We start from the raw sequence: 13,166 nt of genomic DNA, 5'->3' as shown, positions 1-13,166 counted from the left end.
CAGAGCATCTGTTAGGGCAGATGTCCCAGCAGTCAGCTAGAGCACATAGATACGGCTGCCTACATTAATATCTCTGTCAAACACTACTCAGAGAGCATATGGAGCTCAATATGGAAAACTCACACAATGCAATCCAGAAGAGAAAGGGCTGTTCTTCTCATGTTTGGCACAGTGTAAAGGATTCAGAAATTCCTACTTACTGTCTGCACAGCAGCTTCATAGCACCTACATATCCTAGCCGAGGAAATTTCATTAAAAAAGTGCAGACTTCTAGATTAAAGATTCACATTTCCTCGACAGCATGCTGAAGCCAGATTTCTAAAGGTACAAGACATTCAATTACTGAACTAGGTATGAGGTCTCTGAAATTCATAGGAACAGAATAATGATGCCAAAAATATAATAGAACCAACACTTCATCTTCCTAAATGAAACCAGTCATTTCAGCATTTCGTCTACTTTTGTTCTGATGTAGTCAGGATTTTTTCTCTAGAAGCCTTAGAAAGCCCAGTGAATGCATATGTATCAGCATCATCTGACAACTCCCAAAGCTTTCATCTTTATTTTCAAACCACTACTCCCAGTCACCCCTTTGAATCTCTCCAGTTTACATCCTTTTGTAAAACCTGTACTTTTCAAATGCTTCAGACAGATCTACATTCCTGCTGTTATTTGACCAAGCCACTCCCTTCTAAAGCAAACATTTATTTTCCACCAATAAGCTGATTTTTATGAAGATACAGGGTTCAGCTAACAACTCCTCTCTTCTTCCCAACTTGTCTAAAAGGAGATCCATAGCAGAAGATGCTTAATCCTCAGCAGTCAAAAGCTTTCCTTTTCATTCATCAACTTGTCATGTGCCTCATCTTTCATTTATTTTTTCTTTAAAACTTGTCACTGTACAGTCCAATACAGTTACATTGTGACTGCCTCTGAAATGAACCAGTCCTGTCAATGTCAGTGTCACCTTCAGGAAACACAACCTGCTGTATTATAAGCATGACAGCTCAATTAATCATTTCCCACATAGAACCCAGCTATTGTTCAACCTTGTAGTTCAGTTTCTCAATATAACAGTAAAAGAGGAGTGGAAGCATCTACTCAGGGGATGGTTTTTTGATCAGCGCAGAAAGGCTGGTACAATTCAGAAAATCCAAAATTAATTTCACTGTCATTTTTACCACTTTCACTTAAAAAAAAATAGATCTAGAAGATGTGCACGGAATTAAGTCTTCACATGTCAGTCAACCCTCACTGAAAAGTTTCACGATGTACAGCAGCACCAAATGCATTAAACCAACATCACTCATTAGGTCCAAGCTCCGTCATCCTCGTTACACTACACCTACCTTCTGCATAAGACGAACACGACACAGGATCGCTCAATGATCGGACTATATTTGAATTTCGGCATTTTGTCCCATGGTGCTGCTGGACAGTACTCTCGGGGCTGCTCACATATGATGCAGTATTTGGAGGTCCAAAACAGGGAGCAGTCTGGGAAGGGACAGCGGGCTGGCTAGAGACCATACAGCAGATCTTCTTTTCTTTCAAATGTGCTGTGACATTGTTTTCTTGAGCAGAACTCCGCAATTCTCTTTCTGAGGGGCTGAAATTCACTGAGGAACAGTCTGAGGATCTGCCGTGAGCACAGTTCTCATTTTCCTGTCCTTGTGACTTGTCTGTAGATGCTCTGCTGTGCAAACTGTCATCCTCATCAGGAAAACCCTCTGAGCAAGTTCTGTGGGACCTGTAGCGGATGCTGTAATCCAGACTGCTGCAGCTCTGGCCTGTAGCCCCTTTGCGGCTCATACAGCAGGGAGAAAAATCTGCCGAACGGAGAGACCCCTGAACTTCCAGCGAACAAAGATCTTCGGAGGAGCAGCTGTGGTCTGGGACATCGGCAGCCTCAGAGACAATCAGCGAGGTACTCTCACCAGAAACTGCAAAACAAGAGACCCAGAGAAAAAGGAAGACTTCTTGTACCACCAACTTCAATATCCTGATTTACATTTGGGAATTGTCACGTAGATCAATAATTATTCCAAACCTTTCAGGTGACAGAATGCCAAAGCAGTAACATAATTTACTTGTTTTTAGTGTCTTTCAGCAAAGGTAATTTGTGTTGTCAACCACTTCCATCAGCTAATAAACATTTTTGAGCACTGAAGCCAAAGTCCCATCTGAAACTACATTTGGCTAGCAGCAGATCTGCCACTGCTGGTTTCTCTGGTTAACAGTGAGAGATTGCATGTGGTGGTAGGCAAAGTAATGCTTTACAGAAATGCTGGAAAAACAAGGCTCTGATTGCTTCCAAACCTATCACTACTGTAAGTATGAGCTTTCTAGCCAGGCATAACTTCCTTCAAACATATATTTAAGATCTATACAAATGAGAACTCTTCACATCACATCTCTGGCACACAACCTAAGAAATCAGACACTCACGTTTCAGATACAAGCTAAACATTCTGTGCAGGGCCACATCATCTTGGAAGCCCTCTGTACTACAAACTGACATCGTTAACACCTCCTCTGCCACGTGTTCATACAGACGTTATGGATGGAAGTGACTCCGTGTACGAAAATAAGTATTTGGCTCTGCATTATTCCCAAATTTGTGACAGAAATTAAGGAAATTGAACTAGATCACATCACCTCCCAGTCTCCAGTAATATAAGCAACATTTTTCCCAGATCTGACTGAAATTCCTGAGAAGGCCCTACATCCGAAATCAAAATACTTACAAATATAAATCACATTATTCTATTCAGCTCAGCATCCTCTGATACCCTCTTCTGCATAACAGCTGTCACTAACCATACTGATGAGACAAATTTATTTTAACTTTTGTGTTCACAGGAACAGAAAAATAGGATCTTGCAGTGAATAAGGGAATGCTCATAAGCACCCCCAAATTTTGGTGTCTAGGAAGCAGAAAGCTTTTCACAATAGGCAGAAATTAACTATCAACATGAAAAACAAGTATTCATGAAATTAGATTTTATGAAAGACATTTTTTCCTTACATAAAATAGATCAAGCCAACTATTTTCTTTTGGGGTTCCTAGGCAATAGATTTGTAATACTTACAACACAATTACAAGATTGCCAAAAAGGTCATTATAATCACTTATGGAAATACATCTGTGCAGCTACACTATGTTAAAAATGCTTAACATGCACTGCTCAAACTGCAGTAGTTTACTGGACCATTTATATATGTGATGGGTCCCCAAACATTTTTTACCTAATGAGACGATTCTTTTCAACATACTCTTTTAACTGAGGCTTCGAAACACCTATGAAGTTATCTGGATAACTGGATAAATGAAAGTATCAAGTTTATGCCTGTCTTCAGAGCAGAGATCTTCACTGTCTTAACTCTGGTTTGGTTGGATTTAACTGATAGCTAGACTGGGGCTGTTTGTACCATTTTCAACCTCAAGGGCCTTACACTGTATTTCCACCACTCAAGGGCCTTACACAGTACTTACAGCTTCATACTGTGCTATTCTTCCATGGGCACTTTTTTTCCCCCGAGTACTATACAAAGCAGGAGAAGGGGTTTGACAGATGTGAAGTCCAAACGTACTTTTGAATTTTAGTACCTAGCTGTGCATTAGTCCTTGTTAATAGCAGAAATTAAAGGCCAGTCACCTTCAGTTATCATACTCCACTGCAGTAGTCAAACATCAGCTTGCTTGTTTGAATATTTAGCAGTAGTTAAAGGTGACAGCTGATGGCTCTGAAAACTAAAGTCCTTCAATTACATGCAGAACAGACACTGTGTTTAAGATCAGATTCTCCTTGCTAGGCTGCTCCTCTCTGCCTATAAGTGTACTAACTGAGAACACCTACCAGTCTGTTCATTATATGAAATTATATGAAAAGTATTTATTGGAAGCTTTACTACAGTAATTATTTAATGCAAACTACCCAGCATCACTCAATCCACATAGCTGAAGCCACTGAGTTTAAAAGGGCCCTCCACAGCAACAGACACGTTAAGGAGGCCTCTGTTAGTAACTTTTTAACTTAAAATAACATGCTCTGAGCTTTTACTCGTATGCTACTCTCATTCACATCTGTGCTTCAGGAAGCACATTTCTTGTCTGGGCTGCTGGAAGCCATGCAGGGTAACTACAACATGCAGAGGGGACACGTGCACTATCATACAGGCGCTCATGTTTGCTGACAATGAGAAACAAACTGCCTGCTATATGCAGAACTCTTCAAAGAGAAATGACAGTTGTCGTAGCTGCCTCAAAGGGCTTTAATCACAATGAGTACGCTTCCAGGGGAGCTACAGAGCATGCTTTGTTAAACAGAACTCCCTTCTCAATTCCTCTGTGCTTCCAGCCACATCTTTTATGGCTGCAAAAAGGTTCTTGCCATGAACAATTTGGAAGCAAATCCTTCTTTCTACATTAGCAAAGGCAAAAAAAAGAAGTAAAAGCCCGCTCAAAAATCCTACACAAAAATATCTCAGCCAAGTAGATGGCAATAACACTATGATCAATCACCTTGTGTGCTGAAGCCCGGGGTCATGTTCCTCTCACCCAAGCTTGATTCAGATACTTGCTGATCAGTACCAGTGACCTAAATGAAAATTGTTTAATGAAACAGTACATTAGTCAGCAGTTTACCAAAACAAAGCATAGCACTGATGATCTGAACAATACAGAGCTGGCAACATGAAATAACTATCTGCTGCTATTCAGTCTGAAACCTAATTGTAATATTTTACAATGTTTTTGGGTTGGGAAAAATGCAGTGCAAAGCAACGTGCTTAAAGCATTTCTTTGTTTTTCTAGAATCTACAAGCTAAATTCATCTTGAATACATAGCAGCTGGGGCTGCATGGCCACATTACAAAACCTGCATGTCTGCAGTGCTTCAAACTTATTAAAAACAGTCTCTTCCAATACTCTATATTTTTCGTATTATGTTTCATATTATATCATCCTAAAAAGGATGGAGAACAAAAAATAACCACAAAAACAATCATAAGAACCGTATTTTCCTCTGTGTATTTGCCTAGATGTTAATACCTGCTGTATTTCTAAGCCCTATAAGAGCACTGCCTGACTGAGGGGCAGGGTGTTCTTCACCCTGTCGGAGATTGCTGAAGGGAGATAACACTAGTGACTTTTTTCTGAAAGAGTAGATCAAAGTGGGTAACTTCCCTCCACTTTTGAAAATCGTAACAACAAAATACAAAATCAGTCCCACTGGAAAGACTTCATACATAAACAGCTGAAATTTGGAAATTTTTCTTTCTACTGATTTTAATAGACTTTGTGTCGAACCTTTTTGCCAGTCTCATTAAATTTTCAGCAGTTCTTTGGGATTATGATTACTGTATGTATATTTAATAAAAAGGCTCCAATAAACAGCTCATAAGAATACATGTAAAAAATATAGAAAGACAGGTCAAAGGGAATAAGATGGATACTATCCTTAGTAGAAAGAATCAAATATGCTCCTGTAGGGCCACAATTAACTAGTAAAAGCTCATTACAGTTGGTGACAGACTTTAGAAATAACCATCATTCACCTCTTTGAAAACCTTTTTGTCAAGAGATTAATTTATATCTGGCCTTCTAAAAAATTGAATGTAACACTATTACTCTGAACTTATTAAGAAAAGAGCTTTCAATGCATATGCCAGTGTAGATTAATGCATGCATATATATATATAGATAACTGCACCTACTCATTTCTAAAACATATCTATCCGTAGCTTACTCTGACCAAGTGATCAAAAAATATTTTTCAGACACAATTTTAAGAAGTGATTCTAAGCCTAAGGGTTTGGGAATATAACCCCCAAAATAAAAAAGAACCAGGAACATTTTAACTCAGCAATACATTAAAAGGGGATTGGAAACCAAACAAAAGGCAAAAGCAGTCATAATTTTAGAAATATGCTTGAAAAAGAGATTTTTTTTTCTTTGAAGAAAACTGTCATATCTGTGGTAAGAAAAAGATCAGTGATGTCACTGTAAGTTGCAGATGACTCTTGGGAACTCACTGTGGAAGTGCTTACTCTTCTGCTTCAATCTAGCACAACACATTCATGTCTTTAGTACATGTTTTATTCACTACATCAGCATTTTAGAAGTATTCTACTGCTTATGCTGAAATAATAGCCTTCATCAGCTAGGAGATACATATTTTCTAACCTGAACACCTACTACCAAACTGCAAAAAGTTTACTTTTGCAAATGGAAATTGTAGTTTTATTTTCAAATAGGTAATGCAAGAACAACTTTATGGAAGCAAATATAAGCATGTAAAAAGGATGTAAAGTTTTGTCCAAAGCAGGAAGTGTCCTTGAGTGCTTTTTGTTGCTGGAGAAAGTTGGATCAGAAAATAATTATTTTCTCTAACTAGACTTCTGAAGAAATAATGTTTTAAAAGGTGTTTGCTATTTGTGCACTAAACACTAAGGGTTCTACTAAAATCTATGTCGTTTCACAAATTCTTAACCATGACAAAAGAACATCTGCTGAATACTTGTGCTGAAGTGTTTATTGGCCTTGTACGTTCTCCCAGTCACCTGGCAGATGTAGTAGCATCGTCTAGTACCTATAAAATGGTCTAGTGCCTATAAAACCAGTTACGTGCAAGGTTGAGGTTTTGGCAAGTCTCCACTACTGAAGAAGAGCCATCTGAGCTTCAATCTAGTAAATCTAAAATAATTTCTGAATATACTTTATATGCATTTGTAATTGATTAATCTTCTTGCCTGGGGTGGGGGGAAAGGAAGGAGAATTATGGTTTTAATTGTAGGAGATAACAGTGACAAGATTTAGTTAGATCAGTCGTGTAACAGTTGGCATGCGGGTTTACACAGCTTCCTGCACTGCCTCGTGTAACAAACCTTACTGACTTGTACATTCTTCAACATAAAGGCTGGCAAACAGTCACCAAGTTATCAATAGAAAAAGGTAAGAAAAAACATGCTTTAACAAGTCTGAACAGACTACAAGTCAGTAAAACAAAGTAGTCACTGGTATAATTCACCCAGATATGCTTGTTCTTTTCTACACCCTAGTCAATAACTCCCATGGAAAATAGTGTGGAAAACTTTTTTTTCCCATGGTCATAAAACCAGAATTCCTAATCAGTACAGATGACAACATCAATTTTTGTTTAGATGCAGCCAGTTAAATTAGCGCTGACATTTGTTGTGTATGAAATGCATGAATACCGAGTCTAATTTGATACAATTTAATAAAACTCTAAGGAGCTCAATCCATCTAAAACCAAACACAATCTATTGCTTGATGCTCAGTAAGAGATTAATAATTACTGTCACATAATGGTTCCCAGAAGCACTTCTGTAGCTAAAGCTCTGCCGTGATTTCCATTGCAAAGTGAGGGCTTCAGTTCACACTGTCCTGTGGCTTGATGTTTATTAAATGGGAACGTCTGCACCACATAAGAATTTAGGATTCCATTTGTTCCCTATTAAAGACCTAAAACTGTCTTGGACTTTGTCTCGATTCCTCCATTTACAGACTGATTGTGACACTGACTGCAAAAAATAGGCTAGGGCTTTTGCCATGAAAAGCAACATACAAAGTTGCTGTGTAGGCTTTAGTTAGCACTGCCTATATACTTCACTTCTGATACGGAGCACCTGTTCTTATTTTGCTCCTGTAACTTCTCCTAATCAGCAGCTATCAGGCAGATGGAAACTTGCTATGCAATTATCACCACTTAGTAATTAAAATCACCACTCCTTTTTGCTATCTGAGAAATGCTTCTGGAACCCACCTGTCTGAGATGGACATGCAAGGTACTGACACTGACCCCAGATACCAAAGTTTAGCAGTTAATTAATACATCTATAAATTAAAGCTCATGGTCTCCTTGAAAGAGCATGACTTTGCTACTTTAAATTATGTCTTGTTAAATTATATTTTTGTGATATTCTAGGTGCTGTTATGCTGTTGGATACTGATGTACACGCAAAGCATAATCCCAATTACAAAAGCACTCAAATTGATTTTATGCTTAACAATAAACAGACCTTCTAAACCTTATTTAGTACTACATAAAAATATCTTATCACAGATATGATCAATCTACCCCTCCTCCCCCCCCCCAACAATGTATAATTTATATTACTTTTGTCTTAAAAAAAAAATATATATATATATATATATATATTAATTACTGAAAAAAAACAACTCCTTCAGGGCTTGAAGGTTCCTCTGACTCAAAGTACAATTAACTCCCAAATTATTTTAGATCATTAAAATAATCTGAAAGTGTTTCATATAATGAACATTTGGAGACTATGTAAAGAATTTCCTTTGGCTTTCCTTACCTGACTAGCAGGTGTCTCTCCAATCACTGCCTCATAAGGAGGGGGCAGCTCAGTTGGATACAATATTCCTGGGCTGTTAATGGTGACTTCATATAAAGCACTGAACGGGGAATGAGGAAAGTCCAAATGGAGTCCTCTACTTAAAAACACAAACAAGGCAAATTAACTCTTAGGAAATCAAATTAGATTTATTTGGCAGACTATTATCTATGCCACAGTGATGTAGAGCTTGCTTTGCATCAAAAGCAAATACACTACAAAGAAATTCATTCAGGAAATGCAGAGCGCCAAAATGAATCCCTCATTCATAGTATAGCTTTAAAAAAATGCATTTCATTTTGGATACCAGCCATCTGTACTAGCCCATTTCAATCACTCATGTCCTTCACTACTCCACAACAATGCACATACACACCAATCATTCCCTTAGAAAATTAAATCTCACATTCAACTTCAAGTGCACAATGTTAACCATAAAAGGATTATCTATACGCTCAGTTCTGCTTTAAGTTCAGGTATTGTTATCCTTGCCTTTAGTTAAGTTCAATCACTTCTCTATCACAACAGTGCTTTAACATAAATATTTCTGCATGAGTCCTAACAAGTGTGCAGAATAGATATGTAGTCTCCCTGGAAAAGAAGCACCTAATGTAAGCAGAAGACATTACTTCGCTTCGTATTCTTTGAGTTTCACAGTCTGCTCAGAGCAATGCAGTAACTAACAACAGGGAAGAAGAATCACCTCTGTGCCTCTACCACAGGTGTGCAGGTGTACTCTGGGGGGTAGTAGGGTGGAGGTGGTATTGGTGGTATGAACTCATCGAAATCCAAGGTTTGATGCAGGATAGTCCCGTGCGGAGTCATGCAGTCCGGATTGGCAGAATGCGGCCGCTGTGGCAGAAACTGAAAATGAATAGGTCAAATTCCTTCAGATGGTAGAAACAAAACTATCACCGATAACATGAATGGTAACAAAGGTCAGTTTTAGCAACTCTGATCAATACATGATTTTATGAATACCCATACGGAAATGGAAGAGAAACTTCTGGAAGCATAAGAATACGTGAGATCAGCAAGGAGTGAGAATTAAATTGCTAAAATATAAAACAATGTTTTACTGAAGGCAGAGGGATCTGTGCCTCAAAGCACTTACCCTTAGGGCGGAGAACAGGCATTTCAAAATAAACAGCATTTCAAGAAATAATTCTATCTCACAATACAATTTTATTACAGCACTACATAATCACCCGCACTTTAATAATTGAGTAACAATAGATACGATAACTAAAATAACAAAATACTTGCATGTTTTTGATTCCAATTTGAAATGTCTTGTGCTTAAAACAAAACTAAACAACCCCCAAATAAAACAAACTAGAAATCAGTTGCCATATAGTTATTACATTTTGACTAAGGATACTGTATTTTTCACTTAAGCAACAACAAAAAAAGCACCATTTAAAATTATTCTTAATAAACATTTATCATTTGGTGATACAGATAGAACACATGTATACATTGTATAAAGGTTTTAAATACTGGTATGAATGTAAGATAGATATTTATTCCATAACATCTCACAACCAAAAAGAAAATAACCACAATAAATAATAAAAAATAATAATTCTGCAAAGCACTGCCAATATTTGTGTCAAGAACCTATTCAACTTCTAGCACAGCAGTGATATCAAGAAGCCATTCTGATACTTTTGGTGTCAGGTAAAAAGCCTTCTAAACAAGGGCTTAAACTGCTTCAGGGTTAAATACGGACATTCTGCAGCTCACAGGGAATCCAGATGCCTCGGCCTCGCTTTATATAGATCCCACAAAAGAAAGGGAATCAACAGACAATCCAAAAGGACTGATTTCTTCCTTCTTTAGCAAGCTTCTGCTGGCACACCACTTTTTTGGATTTAGGTAAGCTGCTCTTTAGCTCTTGCCATTTAAAACAAGTGAGCTAAGAAAATTTACTGAAGGTACATTTCTCTTTTACACTGGAATAAGGGGAGATGTGTGTGCTATTGTCTTGTTATATCATTACTATTTTTAAAAAACATGATAAAGACTGAAAAAGCAATTAAAAACATGAAAACATTTATACTTGGGAGGTCCAGTAAATAGAAAGTAACTGGCTTTCATTTTCCTTGTCAGTTTTATATTTTTCACTGTTGCAGAAAAATGTGCCTTGGCACAGTTATTCTGACTTCAGATCACTGAGCAAGTGTTGTTGGTCTTTGGTATTTAGAAGGTTGAGTTACATCTTAATTCTACCCAATACGCTACATATGTTGTATTAAACTTTCGCTTTTGAAGCAACACAATGTAGGGCCAGGGAGGACTGATTTCAGCTGTTTGGGAAATGAACCAGTAGTTGCTTACTAGCTGTATCTCTAGAGATATTTTCACAATTATTAAATATAGAACCTTCACTTCAGAGTACTTTATTTTATGTCCTATAACCAATGACTTTCAGACGTTTTTTCACGTCTACTAATGGTACAGGAATAAGAGGTTTAATCCTCATTACATACAATGTCTGATGCTGTTACCCTGAGTACAATGAGGCATTTCTACAGGTTTCTCTTAGAGAATACAACACCTATAGACATTGAGATTTAGAGTTTATTGATATGGTTTAGCGGAGGACTTGTTAGTGTTAGGTCAGAGGTTGGACTAGGTGATCTTGGAGGTCTCTTCCAACCTAGATGATTCTGTGATTGCATTGCATTAACTACTGTTAACTGCTAAACAGCAAGCCTTTGCCTGAAGAGATACATACGATCATCAGTCCATTATCTTCCCAAACACATTGCAGAATCTTTTAGAAAAACAGAAAGCAACTAAAGGTAAAGATGAAATATCAATCTAGTGCCAGTGGTAAAAAAAAAAAAAAAAAAAAAAAAAAAGGTCTCTTCCAGAAATTAAACCAGACTTAATCTGTAGAAAAAAAATATCATAATGGAAGCATATCTGTGCACTCAGCTCACATTTTGTACCCTAGTTGATTCCAACAGACTCTGGACAATTCTCTTTTCCCTAGAAGAGGTGATGATTTGGGTCATCTTTATGCCCTTGACACTGAGCACTTCTCTTTTACAACTTTACGTTCCTCCAGGCTATTTAGACACACTGCCAGAGAACCCAGCAGTTGGTTTCCTCCACCAGAGAAGAGGTAGCTTGCCCTCTCCAGTTCTCAGGTTTCCCAGAGCTTGTTTCATTCGGACATATATAATGGGCAACAGTCTTAACGCTTTTCAGAACAAGGCAATTAACAGAGCAAATCTACAGTGAATGAAGCATCAGCATATATTTTGTGGGATGTAAGCAACAGAAGGGAAAGGTTTTGCACAGGAGAGAGTAGGCTGTGATTCAAGAAGGAACAGACCTAATGTATAGATGCAGCTCAGCTTAACAGCAGAATCATTTGCATCCCTTTCAAGAAGCTTCACTGTGAATACAAGTCATGGCAATGAACTGTGTGACCGATGCTGAAAATGAGTAGCAAAATGGACATGAAAGAAACACATATTTAAAGGGGTGTTTATAAATGACAGTTTACCTGCGTGATATCATCCTGATGGAAGGCACAGAAATTAAATTGAAAGAGGCTGTAAGAGGGAGACTAGCAGAAAATAGAACAACTGCAAATATAAGGGATTATCAGAAAGAACAGACATCCTTGAGAAAACAGCGGGAAAGCTATTAAGCAGGAATTAAATGATACGTTACTCCATACTTCCCTATCTCCTCTTTTCTACCAGCCTACAAAAGTTTATTCTTCCCACAATAAAATGTATTTTAAAAATCTTGAAGAGACAGTCTCAAATGTTGAAGGCTGGCAGGAACCCAGCAAAGATGCAAAGCGAAGTTTCCAAGGGAGACAACTAGAAAAAGGAACAGCAAGAAAACGCAAGCAGCAGACAGAGCTGGACTAGGTGGAGGAACACTGACAAACACTTGCAAGGAAACACACTTTCCTTTGTATTACAAAGCAGTTGTTAGTGAGTAAGCAGTCTCAAAATAGTTGATGGCAATTGAATAGCAATAAGAACTGTGAAACCAAAAATTGGTATGACCTGCTTGGTCACAAGTACAGACAAGGTCAAGCTACATTCAAGTGTCATTTCAAAAAACTATAGCTCACACTAAGAAACAACTCAGCGTGTCTCCTAGACAGGTTTTTGGGGTTAAACCAGTGATGACTGCAGAAGCAATGAATAGAAAATTGTCACAGACAAGGACAAACGGCAAACAGCACCACTGTTAAATACAGGAAATAGTCAACACTGTTAAAAACTGTGCATCACTTTACGGTTATCAATAGCTACTGTGAATACATTTACTAGGCATAACTTGGTAACCCTGTCTCTGGAAATCCCAAATGCTCGGCCATTTCTCTTGACCACCTGCAGCTGCTGGGAACTTTCAGAAATCCAACAGACAGTGAAACACAGATCTAGAATTCATGCTGTTCTTTTAGGAAATAGTTCATGTTATGTTTGAAGTTTGGCAGTCAAAATATTACATACATGCAGGTTTTTTCCCATCCTTGGACTAAAGATGGCCTTGCTTTTTTGTATGCAATATGTCTGATACGTATTAGACATAGAAAGCAGCACAGTCCACACACTGCATGTAGAAACGTGTATGTTGAATTGGACATGCCTAACTTTGATAGAGAAGGCTCTCTCATTCCAACAGCCCTCATTTCATACTGAGGACAACTTCATTTGTTACTTGGTTTGCAGTTATGAGGGAAGACAAAAACATGCTATCCTGCTGTGGCAGCGTAAACCCAGAAATTGTACAATGCTGCATTTTTG

At 37.9% G+C, this 13,166-nt stretch overlaps 1 protein-coding gene across 1 annotated transcript in view; it reads right to left on the bottom strand.

Annotated features, from left to right (window-relative positions):
• Positions 1 to 13,166, bottom strand: part of FAM189A1 (family with sequence similarity 189 member A1) — a 129,553-nt gene that overhangs the window by 6,119 nt on the left and 110,268 nt on the right. The window contains exons 6-9 of the mRNA XM_032194951.1: positions 9,086 to 9,246; positions 8,344 to 8,479; positions 4,526 to 4,601; positions 1,350 to 1,943 (exon numbers count right to left, since the gene is read on the bottom strand). Of these exons, the coding sequence (XP_032050842.1) occupies positions 1,350 to 1,943; positions 4,526 to 4,601; positions 8,344 to 8,479; positions 9,086 to 9,246 (967 nt within the window). The remainder of the gene's footprint in view (positions 1 to 1,349; positions 1,944 to 4,525; positions 4,602 to 8,343; positions 8,480 to 9,085; positions 9,247 to 13,166) is intronic.

Source organism: Aythya fuligula, chromosome 11 (assembly GCF_009819795.1).
Source record: "Aythya fuligula isolate bAytFul2 chromosome 11, bAytFul2.pri, whole genome shotgun sequence".
NCBI classification, from domain to species: Eukaryota; Metazoa; Chordata; class Aves; order Anseriformes; family Anatidae; genus Aythya; species Aythya fuligula.
The sequence above is the reverse complement of the archived record's forward strand: the minus strand, read 5'-3'. Positions and strand labels throughout refer to the sequence as shown.